Source organism: Gorilla gorilla, chromosome 23, assembly GCF_029281585.2.
Source record: "Gorilla gorilla gorilla isolate KB3781 chromosome 23, NHGRI_mGorGor1-v2.1_pri, whole genome shotgun sequence".
Classification (NCBI taxonomy): domain Eukaryota; kingdom Metazoa; phylum Chordata; class Mammalia; order Primates; family Hominidae; genus Gorilla; species Gorilla gorilla.
Genome location: NC_086018.1, coordinates 24,536,519 through 24,553,820, shown reverse-complemented (window position 1 = coordinate 24,553,820; position 17,302 = coordinate 24,536,519). Strand labels below are relative to the sequence as shown.

At 45.6% G+C, this 17,302-nt stretch overlaps 1 protein-coding gene across 2 annotated transcripts in view; it reads left to right on the top strand.

The window, feature by feature from the left end:
* Nucleotides 1-9,124, top strand: part of TPST2 (tyrosylprotein sulfotransferase 2) — a 65,317-nt gene extending 56,193 nt beyond the window's left edge. The window contains exons 5-8 of one of the 2 annotated variants that reach the window (XR_002004093.3): nucleotides 2,161-2,211; nucleotides 6,637-6,685; nucleotides 7,212-7,293; nucleotides 8,630-9,124. Coding sequence is in view for 1 of the 2 variants with exons in the window: in XM_004063207.4 (XP_004063255.2) it covers nucleotides 2,161-2,211; nucleotides 6,637-6,678 (93 nt within the window). In the remaining variant the exon portion in view is untranslated. The remainder of the gene's footprint in view (nucleotides 1-2,160; nucleotides 2,212-6,636; nucleotides 6,686-7,211; nucleotides 7,294-8,629) is intronic. The other variant, XM_004063207.4, reaches the window with a different exon arrangement.
* Nucleotides 9,125-17,302: the final 8,178 nt, after the last annotated feature.

The window sequence follows — 17,302 nt, the reverse complement described above, 5'->3', positions numbered from 1 at the left end:
GATGTGGTTTGTTATTTTTATTATAAATATTATTAATTTTTATTTTATTATTCTTTAATAATAGTAATCTTTAAACCCTACTTATGTGTTTTACATACTTTTATCTACCTATGGGTTGTACATGTATTATCAAAATAAAAAATTAATTAACTGGATTAAAAAGATGGTAGTGATCTCACAATCCAGCCCCAGGTGCTTCTCAGAAGCAGAGGCGAGGGCCGGCTGGGGACACTGCAGTAGTGGGCTGGATGTTGCTTACTTCACTGTTCTCAGCCAAGGGCCCAGCAGTGGCTCCTCTGGGGTCTCCTTAAAAGGTGGCTGGCTGACCCTGGCTTGCCCCAGGCTATGGGTTGGACGTTCCTGGAGTAAAGCCTGACTTTATGTATTTTATAAAACACAAATAATTTTCATGAGCACTGGTGGTTAACATCAACTCTTTGGAGCTTTTTGTGTTTGTTTATTTAAAATGGAAGCTGTCTCTCATTTTCATCCAAAGAGATTTCTTCCCTGGGGCGGTCAACAAGTCTTGGCAAGTGCTAGATCCCTGGTTTAGTTTTTGCCATAGCTTGGCTGTTACTGCAAAGATAAGTCCTCTCACTAAGCCCTGTGAGTTTGCATGCATGCCTGTGTGCTTCTGTGTGTGCTGTGGACCCTGTGTGTTCCAATAATGGATCCTGGGGCTCAGTAAACACAGTGGCTAAAAGGACATCTATGCTGATGAAATCGTCTCTGCCTGCAGTGTCCCATACGGTAGCCACTAGCCATGTGTGGCCCCTGATTCTGTAACGGGAGGCTAGTCCAAAGTGAGAGGTCCTGTTAGGTGTAAAATACACACTAGATTTTGAAGGCTTAGAACAAAAAAGTATGTAACATTTCTTATTAGTCACTTTTATATAAATTACATATTGAAATGTTAATATTTTACATAGGCTGGACATGATGGCTCACGTCTATAATCCTAGCACTTTTGGAGGCCAAGGCAGGCAGACTGCTTGAGCCTAGGAGTTTGAGACCAGCCTGGGTAACATGGTGAAACCTCATCTCTACTAAAAATATTGAATATTAGCCAGGCATGGTGGCACGTGCCTATAGTCCCAGCTACTCAGAAGGCTGAGGTGGGAGAATCACCTGAGGCTGGGAAGTGGAGGCTGCAGTGAGCCGTGATCGCACCACTGCACTCCCGCTTGGGCTATGGGAGTGAGACCATGTCTCAATAGAAAAAAAAAAATTAGCTATATCAGGTTAAATAAAAGATATTATTAGAATTAATCTCCCTTGTTTCATTTTATTTTTAAATGTGACTACTAGCAGAAAGGCCTGAAATGTTGTGGTTCTAACTTCAGGGCCTTTGCTCTGTTGCCTCTGCCTGGAGGGCTTTTTCTTCTGAGCTTAGCCTACCTATTTTTCCTTGTCATTTGGGTCTCAGCTCAAAGGTTATCTATTTTAAGAGGCCCTTTTTATTTTTATTTATTCACTTTCTTAGAGACAGGGTCTCGCTCTGTCACTCAGGCTGGAGTGGAGTGATGTGATCATACTTCACTGCAGCCTCAACCTCCCGTGCTCAACCAGTCCTCCAGCTGAGGCTGGAGTAGCTCCAGAGTAGCTGGGACGATAAGTGCATGCCACCATGCCCAGCTAATTTTTAATTTTTTAGAAATGGGGTTTCAGTGTGTTTCCCAGGCTGATCTCAAACTCCTGGACTCAAGTGATCCTCCTGCCTTGGCCTCCAGAAGTGCTGGGATTACAGTCATGAGTCACTGCACCTGGCCCAAGAGTCCCTTCTTGACCACCCACTCAAAAGAAGCCAGCCCCCTGGTTACTCCTAATCCCACCTCTTTACTGTACTTTTTTCACAACAGTTCCCATGGTTTGCTATGTCCTTGTTTATTTGTGTTTATTTTTCTTGTGTGTTATCTGGTGCCCCCTCTAGAATGGTAGCTCCAGGGGAACAGGAATTTCCAATATCTAGTTAACATCATGTCAACCAGACACAATGCTTAGAATAATGCCTAGAAGAAGAGGAGCTTAATCAATGTTTGTTGGATGGAGGGATGGGTGGGTGGCGAGGTGGATGGGTGGATGACCGGATGTGTTGGGAATGACTAAATTTTATTTTTTGGCCATTTTCATAATAGTGATACTTCTTTTTCTCTTCCTTAGGTCTTGAAAGGGGACTATAAAACACCAGCCAATCTGAAAGGATATTTTCAGGTTGGAAACCCCAAGGGGAATTCCGAATTCTGTCTTTCTCAGCTATACCACCATCTGGCTGTATGCCCTTAGATGTGTCACTTCTCCACTCTGGTTGATGGTTTTCCCATTATAAAAAGGGGGATGTGAGCTGGCTGCCTGTAATCCCAGCACTTTGGGAGGCCAAGGCAGGCAGATCACGAGATCAGGAGTTCAAGACCAGCCTGACCAAAACGGTGAAACCCCGTCTCTACTAAAAATACAAAAATTATCCGGGCGTAGTGGCACACACCTGTAATCCCAGCTACTTTGGAGGCTGAGGCAGGAGAATCGCTTGAACCTGGGAGGCAGAGGTTGCAGTGAGCCGAGATCACGCCATTGCACTCTAGCCCGAGCGACAGAGCGAGACTCCATCTCAAAAAAAAAAAGGGCTGTGGGGATGCGTGCTGGACCAGAGGGTCTCTAAGCACTGATCCAGCTGGGGCCACATCTCAGTGGCCCTTCTGCCAGGAAGCAGCCTCTCACTTCGTCTTCCGGCTTGAATGCAGTTGGAGGGACTTCGTGGGGACTTTTTCTTGGGCTTTCTTTCTTGTTGAGACTGGAGTGCAGTGGTGTGATCATGGCTCACTGCAGCCTCAATCTCCTGGGCTCAAGCAATCCTCTCACCTCAGCCCCTCAAGTAGCTGAGACTACAGACACACACCATCATGCCCGGCTAATTTTTGTGTTTTTTGTAGAGACAGGGTTTTGGCATGTTGCCCAAGCTTGAGTTGTATTATTTATAATAAACAGGTAGCAGTTAGTAAAGTGTTTTCCCTAGTGTCTTGTGAGCTGTTCTAGTGAATTATCAAACCAGAGTGGGGGTTGTGGGAACCTCCAGATTTGAAGTTGGCTGGGAAGAAGTGTGGATAGCCTGTGCACCCCATTGCAGCTGGCATCTAAAGTGGGGCAGTTGTGGAACTGGGCCCTTAATCTATGGCAGCTGATGCTAAGTAAGTCTGGGAGCCGGTGTCAGAACTGAATTGAATTGTTGAACACCCGGTTGGTATCCAGATAATCAGAGAATTGGTCACTGATATTGGAAAACACCCATAAGCCAATATCTGAAAGATTAAAACTAGGTCTGCCACACAAAGATCTGGATAGGAAAGGCTTCCCAGCAGAGGGAACTGTAAATGCCTGAAAGTGGGGAGTGTGGCCGAAACCTCTGGAGTGCGTATGCACTTTTGCATTCATTGCAATTATATTTTTCTTTGTTTCTACCCCAATGTGATTTACAGGAATGTTCATTGCAGTTTTCATGTTCAAGCTGCCTTGTTTTGCTTTCTTAATATTTTCCTATCTTTTGAGTTTCACCGGCACCATTTTGGATGGCTACGTAGTGTTCTGTGGAATGCATGTGCTACCATTTACTAAACAGCTTCTTCAAGACCATTTCCAGTTTTTACGACATCCAGAATGACATTATGTGCACAGTGGAGGACAGTAGGGAGATGAGGGTTGGAAATAGAGGCTTGACACAACTTATCTGCAGGGCAGCCCTCCTGAGCGTGGGGGTATGCCATTCCTTCATATTTTGCTCCTAAAAGCAACAAAAACCAGTCCCAGGTCAGCTAGACATCTTGCATATGTCATACACGGCAGGGAAGTATAAACTGGCCCAACCCTTTTGTTTTTGTTTTTGTTTTTGAGATGGAGTTCTCCTCTTGTTGCCCAGGCTGGAGTGCAATGCCGTGATCTCGGCTCACTGCGGCTTCTGCCTCCCAGGTTCAAGCAATTCTCCTGCCTCAGCCTCTCAAGTAGCTGGGATTACAGGCACCGGCCACCACGCCTGGCTAATTTTTGTATTTTTAGTAGAAAGGGGTTTCGCCATGTTGGCCAGGCTGGTCTCGAACTCCTGACCTCAAGTGATCCACCCACCTCGGCCTCCCAAAATGCTGGGATTACAGGCGTGAGCCACTGCTCCTGACCCCAACCCTTTTGTAAAACACTTTTAGCCTTGTTGTTCAAGAGTCTTCAAAAGATCTGAACCCTTCCACCTGCTCCTGCTGATTCCTTTTTTTTTTTTTTTTTTTTTTTGAGATGGGGTTTCACTGTGTCACCCAGGCTGGAGTGCAGTGGCGCCATCTCAGCCCACTGCAACCTCCACCTCCTGGGTTCAAGCATGATTCCATTTTTTAAAAGTGAATTCTAAGGGAATGATTCAGTAGAGCTTCAGTACCCAACAGAAGAGAGGCAGAATCAGGATGTGATGTCATTTAAAATACTGCAAAAATTGGAACCACTCTTAGGTAAGCAGTCAGTAAACAGTGGTACATGCACTCCACAGAATATCTGTAGCCATCCAAAATGGTGCTAGTGAAACCCAAATGATGAAAAAATAGTAAGAAAGCAAAACAAAGCAGCTCATACTATACAATTGCAACTAATGTAAAAATGCATATTCAGGTGGACAAAAAAAGGCAACACGCAGGAGTTGGGTGCAGTGGCATGCCTGCAGTCCCAGGTTCTCAGGAGGCTGAGGCGGGAGGATCGCTGGAGCCCCTGTCTCTTAAAAACAACAGCAACAACAACAACAACAAAAACGAAGGCAACATGCAAAAATGAGAAGTTTCAGTTTGTGGATAATTCTCCTCATCCCCACTGTGTTGTTCTGCCTACATCATCTTTTTGGTTAAAACAAATACTAAATTAGTGCTCACTAATTCTGGCTACTTTCTTGACGTCAGCAGAAGATAGATCTCTGATTCCCACAAAGGGAGTGGGACCTCTCCCCAAACAACCAGGAAATGCTCAAAAGCCATGGTCCCTAGCTCTCAGATCGCATTATTATTTTTTTTTTTAATTCAAGGCCAACACAGTGAGACCCCATCTCCCTACAAAAAAGAGAAAGCCTTAGCTGGGTATGGCACATGTGGCACATGTTCGTGCCACTGCACTCTGGCCTGGGTGGCAGAGTGAGACCCTGTCTCATAAAAAAGAATACAACTCAGGTACAGTCAAATGGAAGAAGCATAGGGTGAGGGATGGGGGATGGGTCCCAAAACATCCATGCCCTTTCCAGGCATGACACCCTCCCAGCCTCTCAGTGTGTTTACCAACCAGGAAGCTTTCCAAATTCTGTCATTTAGAGATTTCATCATAGAGGCATGACTGATTAAATCATGGGTCATGGGTGATTGCCCAATCTCCAGCTCCTAGCCCCTAGCCCCTCTCCCCTCTCCCCTCCCAGGAGGTCAGGGAGGGGAGAAGGCAGGTGGGTCTTAAAGTTCCAACCCTCTGGCTGGGTGTGGTGGCTCACGCCTGTAATCCTAGCACTTTGGGAGGCTGAGGCAGGCAGATAGATCACTTGAGGTCAGCAGTTCAAAAACCAGCCAACATGGTGAAACCCTGTCTCTACTAAAAATACAAAAAATATTAGCCGTTTGTGGTGGCACACGTCTGTAGTCCCAGCTACTTGGAAGGCTGAGGCAGGAGAATTGCTTGAGCTCAGGACGCGGAGGTTGCAGTGAACCAAGATTGCACCACCGCACTCCATCCAGCCTGGGCAACACAGTGAGACTCCGTCTCAAACAACAAAAAAAGTTCCAACCCTCTAATCATGCCTTGGTCTTTCTGAGACCCCTTCCCCTAATCCTGAAGCTATCTAGGGACCCCCAGCCATTAGTCATGTCATTAGCATGCAAAAGATACGTTTTTTTTTGTTGTTTTTTTTTTTTGTTTTTTTGATACCTAGTCTCCCTCTGTCGCCCAGGCTGGAGTGCAGTGGCATGATCTTGGCTCACTGCAACCTCTGCCTCCCGGGTTCAAGCGATTCTCCTGCCTCAGCCTCCTGAGTAGCTGGGATTACAGGTGCCCACCACCACACCCGGCTAATTTTTGTATTTTAGTAGAGACAGAGTTTTGCCGTGTTGGCCAGGCTGGTCTCGAACTCCTGACCTCAGGTGATCCACCCGCCTCGGCCTCCCAAAGCGCTGGGATTACAGCCATGAGCCATGGTGCCCGGCCAAGATACCCTTATTCCTTCAGAGATTCCAAGAGTTTGGGGAGCTATGTGCCAGGAACTGGGGACAATGAACAAATATTTATTATTATACCACAGCTGAAATGCCATCTTGTAGAGTCCTTTCCTGGCCACCGTTTTTGAAGTAGCACAGATACTGATCACTCATAGCAGCCTGTCACATTGCCCAAGTTTGACATTTTCTTGCATCTGTGCGTGTTCAATAGGCTTTTTCTTCAACTCGAACGTAAGTTCCGTGATCCTAGGTTTGGGTCTGTCCTGCTCACCACGCTATCCCAGCACCTGGCACATAGTAGATGTACAGTAAATACTCCATGAATAAGCATGTGCATGACTCAATGATGCTGAGGGGTGAGCCTCAAGACAGCGAGGCATCCCTCACCTGGCCGTGACCCCTTCTTCTGTGTATTGTCTTTCTCCAGGTGAACCAGAACAGCACCTCCTCCCACTTAGGAAGCTCGTGATTTCCAGGTAAGCCTGTGGACTTCACTGGGGGTTCCCGCTGCTTCTGGGTGGCCCCGGAGCCACTTTTCTGAAAAGCCACTTTTCTGTCCTTCCAGAGCCTCCCTGGGGTAGACATGTCCACTAGGGTGGGCTGACCCAGCCCCATCAGAGGTTTCCATGGTGACAGACTGGGGGTGCTATTTATAGAATCAAGGCTTAGTTTTCTAGCTCTGGATCAAGGACAGGGAGAGGGATTAACGCTGAACCAACCAGAAAAAGGTTTGTCTGACACTGGGGATGGGGCAGGAAGCACCACTATGATGGGGGAGGGGGAGATTCTGGAACCATTTTTGCACAGAATGCTGTCTGCCAGTCTGGCTTCTAAAAACAGCATCAGCGTTGGACCAAAGCAATTAATGTTCTAATAACAGTCACAAGTCGTTCTGTTCTAAGAATAACCCCCATGGCCGTTGGGCCAGGTACTGGTCCTGTGTTACTCATTTAACCCTCAGCATCCTTGGGAGGCGGATGACATGATCATTCCATTTTACAGAAGAGAAAACCAAAGCACAGAGAAGGAAGGGCTTTGACTTGCCCAAGGCTACACAGCCACCAAGGGACAGAATTCCTCCCAGGTTTGCTTTTAGTGAATGATTTTAAGTGCACATTTATCCATCCATATTCTACTAAGGGGTGGGGAAAGGGATTTTTTGAACTTGGTAATTCAAAGATTTAAGATCTCCAGGTTTAACTTCCTTCAGCCCCTGTTTTCTTCATCTGGAGAATGGGGATTCATCATTGCCCACCTCTGAGGTTGGCCATGAGATGGCGTGAGCTGGCCCAGGTGGGAGTGCTTGGAAACCGTGAAGTGCTGGGCCCTCGCTATGGACTTGGGCACTGGAGTTAAGGCTGCATGAGTGAGCTCACTTCCTTCTATCCCCCAGCCTCTATGATCAGGTTAAAGGAAACCTCAAGAGAGGTTATTTTACATGGAAACACCTTCCAGCTTGGACTCTTGTTTTTAGTCTCTTTATCTATTTTTAAACAATCAGCATATGTTTTAGTTTTTCTTTCAATTTACTTTGCTCCAACCTGCAAGGACTCTGTCATTATCAGGGTTCCCATCTTGAGTTGCACTAAGATCCCAGAGTTTTTGTTTTTGAGACAGAGTCTCACCCTGTTCCCCAGGCTGGAGTGTAGTGGCACGATCTCAGCTCACAGCAATCTCCACCTTCTGGGGTTCAAGTGACTCTCGTGCCTCAGCCTTCCAAGTAGCTGGGGTTACAAGTGTGCGCTACCACACCCAGCTAATTTTTGTATTTTTAGTAGAGATGGGGTTTCACCATGTTGGCCAGGCTGGTCTCAAACTCCTGGCCTCAAGTGATCTGCCCGCCTCAGCCTCCCAAAGTGCTGGGATTACAGGCATGAGCCACCACACCTACCCAAGATCCCATAGTTCTATTCCAAAGAAAAGAACCCTCTCATGAAAAACAGCTTTCCTGCCTGTTCCTCACTAGCTGTTCCCTCGCTCCCTTTCTGCAGATCATTAGTAGAATCCTGGACCTTCTCACTGACAAAAGCAGATTTGTTACTTGTTTTACTGTTTAAATGAGATACCATATAGAGGTGCTTTAGCTGATCCTGGGTACAGAGTTGGCCTTGAACAAACATGAGTCCTTCTCTTGCCTCCAAGAATTCATCAGTATTTATCACATAATCACTGTCATTTGCTCTGTGTCCATAAGAAAAGTGTATATTTGAGGTCAAGTGGATGCAAGATGAGATGTGGGGAAGAACCCAGGAAACGTTTTTAAATTGAAACTCTCTCTGGCCATCTGGGATGCATTCTTAAAACATTACATGCTTATGCGAATGGATGAAGACAGTATGTTCTGCAATCACATGTATAAATATAAATGATCTATTTCAGAATTGTTACTCTGAGCCTAACACAGTCTTCCCCACTTTCAGATCTCCGCAAATGACTTCATTGCCAAGAAGAGAAGAAACTGCATTTAATTGGAAATCGGACCTCTAATCCAAGCATATTGCTTGCTATTAATCGCCAAAACAGGACTGCTGATGAGGAATGTATTTGCATATGTTTGCAAAAGCTGAATCATTGAAAACGTACCTTGAAACTCTCTATCTCTGGACACTCCAGGGTAGAGAATGAAGGGTATGGAAGTAGTCCGGCTTTTGAAACTTAGGTATTTTATATTTTTCCCCTCAAGAACTTTTTTTTAAGAGACAGATTTGCCATCCTCCTTAATTTGCAGGACTGCCTTGGTGGCTTTGTTTGCTGGGACAAGGCCCACAACCTGTGCCTCTCCTATTGACCCTTACTTTGAATTCAAAGAATCTATTTAAGAGTTTAATATATGAGGCTTTCTTTGATTCCTCCTCAGTTCTACCTAGTTTCAGAGAGAAAAAAAATACTCTTTGAATAAAGTGAACAGAGGCTCATTTGTTTGTGCCTTACTTTACTGAATGAATAGGGGTTTTTTTTTTTCTTTCCATACTGGATTTTGTCAGGTAGATTTGTGATGAGCAAAAAGCTGGAGAATATAGGTGCATGTAAGGCACAGCCGAATTCCTGTGTCAGGGTCCCCAGGGCCACCCCCAGGATCGATGATTGGCTAGAAGAACTCAGAATTCAGAAGAGCTATTATCCTTATGGTTATGGTTTATTACAGCAAAAGGATAACCATTAAAATCAGCAAAAGATTCCGGGTGGAGTGGCTCACGCCTGTAATCCCAGCACTTTGGGAGGCCAAGGCAGGCAGATCGCCTGAGGTCAGGAGTTCGAGACCAGCCTGGCCAACATGGTGAAACCCCATCTCTACTAAAAATACAAAAATTACCTGGGCGTGGTGGTGTGCACCTGTAATCCCAGCTACTCAGGAGGCTTGAACCTGGGAGGCGGAGGTTGCAGTGAGCGGAGATCGCGCCATTATACTCCAGCCTGGGTGACAGAGCAAGACTCCATCTCAAAAATAAAATCAACAAAAGAAAAAGGTGCATATAGGGCAGAGTCCGGGAGAGACCAGCCTCAAGCTTCCAGTTGTCATCTCCTGGTAGAGTCTTACAGACACACTTAATTTTCCCAGCAATGATATGTGACAACACGTACTAAATATTACCAGCCAGAAAGCTCACCCTAGCCTTGGGGTCTAGGTTTTTATTGCATGTCAGTCACATAGAGCAATCACATGACCGACTTTAGTTACTTAATCACCAGCTGCTCCAGAGGTCAAAATGATACAGCATGGCCCAAGGTCCCCACCATAAATCACATTATTAGCACAAACTATCTGGCCTGGTATGGCCCAAGGCCTGAGGTATACAAAGACACCCCTACTTGGGAGGATATTCCAAGGACTTAGAGGTTATCTCCCAGGAGCCCATTAAGGCCATTTTTTTCTTTGAGATGTGCTGGGTTTGGACACTTCAAGCCTGCTGAGTTAACCCTTATAGCACAGTCCCCAAATGCTGAGGGACCAACTGGGCCTACAATAAGTTTGTATCTTTAAGGGTTAAGGTGTTTTACCCATACCTCCTTGCCTTATATCTCATGATAATATGAGGCTTTTGGAAGGCAGTGACTTATTGTGGCTTGGGGCATAGGTTTTTGGAGTCAGGCTGACCTACTGGCTGTATGGCTTGAGACTTTGTCTCTTCATCTGTAAAATGGGGAAGTTAAAACTTCATGCTGTGTATGTGTGTATGTGTGTGTTTAGACAGAATCTCGCTCTGTCACTCAGGCTAGAGTACAGTGGCGTGATCATAGCTCACTGCAGCCTCGGTCTCCTAGGGTCAGGTGATCCTCCCATCTTAGCCTCCTGAGTAGCTGGGCATGTGCCACCACACCTGGCTGCTTTTTAAATTTTTTTTTTGTAGAGACGAGGTCTTTCTATGCTGTTCAGGCTGAACTTCATGGGTTTATTGGGGATGGCTAATGGATGACATTGGCGGTGGTCCTTGATACCAGATAAGCCCTCAGTGTGAAGCAGCTCTTATTTTTCCTTGTCTTGAGATTGCTCTGGAATGGAAATTAGGCTTTTTTGAAGGTGTGACCCTTTGTGTTCATTTCTTCAGCAGTTACTTTTTATTTTTTAAATGTTTGACACACAGTCTCTGATAAATGATCATTCACCAATCACCGATTACTCTCCTTGCTCTGTTAAGTGTGACACTGTCCCTTTGAGAATCTGGCGACAGCTACGTATCCCATCACCACACACACCAAAAAAAAAATTTATGTCTGGTTCCAGGAGTTACCTTTTATGAGAAGTCCATCTGTGAAGACCCTGGCTGTTCAGAGAACTTCCTGGGAAAACACTGAAAGAAAATAAAGAGGCCGGGCTGAGGTGGGCAGATAAGCTGAGGTCAGGAGTTCCAGACCAGCCTGGCCAACATGGCGAAACCCCATCTACTAAAAATACAAAAATTAGCTGGGCGTCGTGGCGCATGCCTGTAGTTGCAGCTACTTGGGAGGCTGAGGCAGGAGAATTGCTTGAACCCAGGAGGCAGAGGTTGCAGTGAACCAAGATCATGCTAGTACACTCCAGCCTGGGCAACAGAGTAAGACTCCATCTCAAAAATAAAATAAACAAAATAAAATAAATACAATTTCTGTTTCTAGCCCCCAAGTGGTAGCACTGGGTCTTGTTCCCTGAAAAAAACTAGGCTCAGAATCCACTCTCATTTCATCTCCCCTGATTTGATCTGAAAAGATTTTGTTTAGAGTACTACATGAATATATTATAAAACATGGGACAATCGGAATTGATAGTAAGAAGGCAAGTGGCTCTATTTGTACTTCCTCTCAATAGCTCCTAAAGGTAATGCTACCATTTTCCGTTTGTACATAGTCTTCCAGACTTTAAATTTTTGAACATATAAATATTATCATCTTAAAGACGTATGGAAAAAACCATTTTGAATAGGTTATTCCAAAATGTAATTTAACAGATTGCTCTGGAGGATTGTTTGTTTGTTTTGGAGACAGAGTCCCGCTTGGTTGCTCAGGCTGCAGTGCAGTGGCACAAACACAGCTCACTGCAACCTCTAACTCCTGCAAACACAGCTCACTGCAACCTCTAACTCCTGCAAACAGCTCACTGCAACCTCTAACTCCTTGGCTCAAGCAGTCCTTTCACCTCAGCCTCCTGAGTAGCTGGACCATGACACCTACCTAACTTTTTATTTTTTGTAAAGAGGGGAATCAGTATGTTGCCCAGGCTGGTCTCAAACTCCTGGGCTCAAGCAATCCTGCCTCAGCCTCTCAAAGAGTTGGGTTTACAGGCGTGAGCCACCGCACCTGGCTCCTGGAGCATTTCTGATGTGAACATGTGCTGATCTAACACCACTCCTTTTACCAGCTTCCTGTTCTAGAGCAAACCATCTTTTTTGAGCATTCCACTTCGGCTAGGCCCTTTAGGCTGTTAGCAGTTTTTATCGCTACTGGCAAAGCTGCAGTGGACGTTCTTCTGCACATATAACCTCTTGATGCCACTGTATGAGTGAGTCTCTGCAAAATGAGAAGTAGAATTGCTGGGGTGAAAGGCATACATATTAACTTTTTTGATGAATTCCACCCATGTACCCTGATTTGGGCAGAATTTTAATCTCACTGTGAAATCAGAGCTTTGTTCTAGAGCCTTTCTTGGGGGTTCCATGGAGCAGTGGGTCAGCCGTCACTTGTGCCCTGGCCCATCCTCTGTCCAGCTTGGGCAGCATGCGTCATTCATTCTGATTCCTTAATTTGCCATATGTGAAAACATGGTAATCTATACATTACTTGGGTGCTATTATTATATATAACTAGCTTTGGAGTCAGAATTAGCGTCTCATCCTGGCTCTACCACTTTCCAACTGTGCGACTGTGGCCAAGTGACTCCCCTTCTCTGAGCCTCAGTTTTCCTCTCCTGTAAAATGGGGGTAAAGGGATAAGAACTATAGGGGGATCTCAGGGGATGGTTAAGAGAAATCCATGAGATAAGCAAACACATTATCTAGTTTAGTAAAGCTAAGCAATGAAGACTTAACAGCCCCATGGTGAAGGCTTAATAAATGGTAGCTATAATGATTACTATTAATATTGTGAAATAAAAGGTGATGAACCAACCATATCTTCTCATCAGGATGTATGTTTGTCCAACTGATAGCCATTTGTAGTCATGATCTGGGGTCTTCTGCACATGTACTAGATGGACTGAATATAGATCTTCACTCTCGTTAGCAGCCACCAACCTGGTTGAGCCATCAGGGCCTCCAAAGGGCTTGGCAATTTTTGTTTGTTTTCATTGAAAACAAAAAAAAAAAAACAAAAAAACTCTTAACCTATGTCTACCCAAAGAATAAATCCTCTACCATTCCAGGGTAAGGGATGGACAGCTGATGGAATTACAGACCCAGGAAGCTCATGGTTGCCAGTCATTGGGTAGCAGAGGACATCCAGTCTCATTCATTGTTCCACTCATCTCTTGCGGCCCAACCAAGCAGCCCCAAACTGAGTGACTTAAAACAACTTGTTTTTTTGTTTGTTTGTTTGTATGTTTTTTTGAGAGAGTTTCACTCTTGTCACCCAGGCTGGAGTGCAATGGTGTGATCTTGGCTCACTGCAACCTCCGCCTCCTGGGTTCAAGCCATTCTCCTGCCTCAGCCTCCAGAGTATCTGGGATTACAGGCACCCGCCACCACACCTGGCTAATTTTTGTATTTTTAGTAAAGATGGGGTTTCATCATGTTGGCCAGGCTGGTCTCGAACTCCTGACCTCAGGTGATTCACCTGCCTTGGCCTCCCAAAGTGCTGGCATTACATGCGTGAGCCACCGCGCCTGGCCACAACTTGTTAAATCTCTCAGTTCTAGCTAGGTGCAGTGGCTAGAACTGTAATCCCAGTGGCCTGTAATCCCAGTAAGTTGGGAGGCCAAGGCAGGAGGATCACTTGAGCCCAGAAATTCAAGACCAGCCTGCGCAACATGGTGAAACCCTGGTCTCTAGAAAAAAAGAAAAAAAAAAAAAGGCACAGTGGCATGTGCCTGTAGTCCCAGCTACTGGGGAGGCTGAGGTAGAATCACTTGAGCCTTGGAAGTGGAGGTTGCAGTGAGCTGTGATTACACCACTGCAGTCCAGCCCGGGGGACAGAGTGAAACCCTGTCTGAAAAAAAAAAAAAAAAACCGCTCAGTTTTGGGAATTAACTAGAGTGACCTGGTGGTTCTCTAGTCAGATGGCAGCTGAAGATTTCTTCATTCATTTGTCTGGTACCTCGGCTGGGATGGTTGGAGCATCTAGAGGCTTAGTGGGGTACCTCTTATGCATGTAGTCTCTCCGCATGGCTAGACTGGGCTTCTTCAGGACATGGCCATCTCAGGGTGGTTAAACTTCATACATGGTGTTGGCTTCCCCCTGAACAAATGTCACAAGAGTCCAGGAGTTCGAGACCAGCCTGGGCAAAATAATGAGACCTTGTCTCTACAAAAAGTTTAAAAAATTAGCTCGAGCTGGGTGTGGTGGCTCATGCCTATAATCCCAGCACTTTGGGAGGCTGAGGCGGGCGGATCACCTGAGGTCAGGAGTTCGAGATCAGCCTGGCCAACATGGTAAAAACCTGTCTCTACTAAAAATACAAAAAAAAAAAAAAAAAGAAAAAATTAGCGGGACGCTGGGTGTGGTGGCTCACACCTGTAATCCCAGCACTTTGGGAGACCAAGGCGGGTGGATCTTGAGGTCAGGAGTTCAGGACCAGCCTGGCCAACATGGTGAATCTCCTCTCTACTAAAAATACAAAAAAATTAGCTGGGTGGTAGTGGTGCATGCCTGTAATCCCAGCTACTCAGGAGGCTGAGACAAGAGAATCGCTTGAGCCTGGGAGGCAGAGGTTGTGGTGGTGAGCCAAGACTGAGGCATTGCACTCCAATCTGGGTGACAGAGTGAGACCCTGTCTCAAAAGAAAACAAAACAAAAAAATTAGCCGGGCGTGGTGGCTCACGCCTGTATCCCAGCTATTCAGGAGGCGGAGGCAGGAGAATCACTTGAGCCTGGGAGGCAAAGGTTGCAATGAGCCGAGATTGTGCCACTGCGCTCTGGCCTGGGCGACAGAGTGAGACTCCGTCTCAAAAAAATATATTAGCTGGGCATGGTGGCAAGCACCTGTAGTCCCAGCTACTTGGGTGGCTGAGGTGGGAGGACCACTTAAGCCCAGCAGGACAAGGCTGCAGTGAGCCTTGACTGTGCCACTGCCTGCACTCCAGCTTGGGTTGACAGAATGAGACCCTGTCTCAAAAAACAAAAAACAAACCACAACAACAACAGAAAACCCATCAACAATTGGCCACAGTTATCCTTAAAAAACAATTGATCAGCCTCAATTGTGGGTCAGCAAATGGCTTTCAGATCTCTGGGATACACCAATGTCACCAGAATGTTCCCTTTCTTCATTTTGGGGTAGAAAATGAAAACATTTCTTTCGTCTACTATTTAAATTAAGAGGCTAGGTCACCAAAAAACCCAGGCTTCTTTGAGGGTTTCCCCAGCCTCTTCCTTGGGACCAGGGACAACTGGTCCTACCAATGGAAGTGTTCTAGGCCTCACCGGTCCCCACATCTGGGCCCAGAACCAGGAGGACACCTCTTACCCCTATCCTCAAAGTTGGCCTCATTCTGTGTTCTAAACCCACACTGCTCAGGATAATTAACAATAAGCATTCCATTCCTGCTGGGCATGGTGGCTCACACCTGTAATGCCAGCACTTTGGGAGACCTAGGTGGGCGGATCACCTGAGGTAGGGAGTTCAAGACCAGCTTGACCAACATGGAGAAACCCCATCTCTATTAAAAACACAAAATTAGCTGGCCGTGGTGGCCCATGCCTGTAATCCCAGCTACTCGGGAGGCTGAGGCAGGAGAATGGCTTGAACCCGGGAAGTGGAGGTTGCAGTGAGCCGAGATTGTACCATTGCACTCCAGCCTGGGCAACAAGAGCGAAACTCCATCTCAAAAAAAAAAATAGAATTCTTTTTCTTCAGACAGAATTCCTGGCTCCACCACATCAGGCCCTCCTCCAGTCCTTTCATGAATTTGGATTTTTTTTTTTTTTTTTTTTTTTTTGATACTGAGTCTTGCTCTATCATGGCTGGAGTGCGGTGGCGAGATCTCGAGTTACTGCAACCTCCGCCTCCTGGATTCAAGCAACTTACCAGTCTCAGCCCCCCAGGGAGCTGGGACTACAGGCACATGCCACGACGCCCAGTTAATTTTTGTATTTTTGGTAGAGATGGGGTTTTGCCATATTGGTCAGGCTGGTCTTGAAATCCTGACCGCAGGTGATCCACCCACCTCGGCCTCCTAAAGTGCCGGGATTACAGGCATGAGCCACCGCACCCCGCCAAGTCTGGATTATTTTGATCTAACCTTGTTTCCATTTCCAAACAACAGCTGCTTTTTTTTTAATGGGTTGTTTATTAACTTTTTATTTTGAAATAATTGTAGACTCATGTGAAGTGGAAAAAGTGTTGCAAAGGGTTCCATGTGTCCTTCACCTGGCTTCCCCCAATGCTGATATCTGATGCAACTGTAGTGCAATAGCAAAACCAGGAAATTAGCATTAGTAAAAACTGTTAACTAGACTACAGACCTTATTCAGTTTTCGCCATGTTTATGTGCATTCATTTGTGTGTGCTTATGGATTTTGCTAAGATTCAAAACCTTGCATTTCAGGGTTTTATTTCCTTCTTTTAGCAACAGAACCCTCCATATACCCCTTATACGCCCATAGAGACAAATCAAATCACATGTAAAAACTCAAATCTATAAAGCAAAAGTGGGCTAGGTGAGGTGTCTCACGCCTATAATCCCAACACTTTGGGAGGCCAAGGTGGATCACTTGAAGCCAGGAGTTCAAGACCAGCCTGGGCAACATAGTGAGCCCTCATCGCTACGAAAAGATCTTAAAAAATTAGCTGAGTTTGGCTACTGCAGCCTGTAGTCCAAGCTACTCGAAAGGCTGAGGCAGGAGGATTACTTGAGCCCAGGAGGTTGAGGCTGCAGTGAGCTATGATTATGCCACTGCACTCCAGCCTGGGAGACAGAGCAAGACCCTGTCTCAAAAAAAAAAAAAAAAAAAGTGGCTATTTTGATGAGGACCCCATCGCTGTCCCAAGCATCAGCTATTTCTCTCTGAAGCACTTTTATAATCGTTAAGGTTTTGTATTTATTTTCCTGCTGGGTTGATTCAAGTTGATTTTATTCAACAGGCTACAAACTGCATGAGAACAGGAATCATTATTTTTCATTGTTTACCATTTATCCCCTAGTCTACCATGCCCAGCATGTTAGGGTTGTAGAAGCCAGCTTCCAAGATGGCCCCCAGTGAACCTGGCCTCCTGGTATTCACACCCACTTTGGCATGTTTTTCCTTTGTGCAGTGAATAGGGTTAGGGTTCCATACAGGATGGTGGTTAAATTTGAATTTCAGATAATTTTTTAGTATTTTGCAATATTTTACGAGACATACATATACTATTATTCATTGTTTTATCTAAACTTCAAGTTTAATTGGGCATCCTGTATTTTTATTTACTACATCTGGCAACCCTATATAGGGCTGAATGTGTAACCAATAAGATATTGCAAAAATGG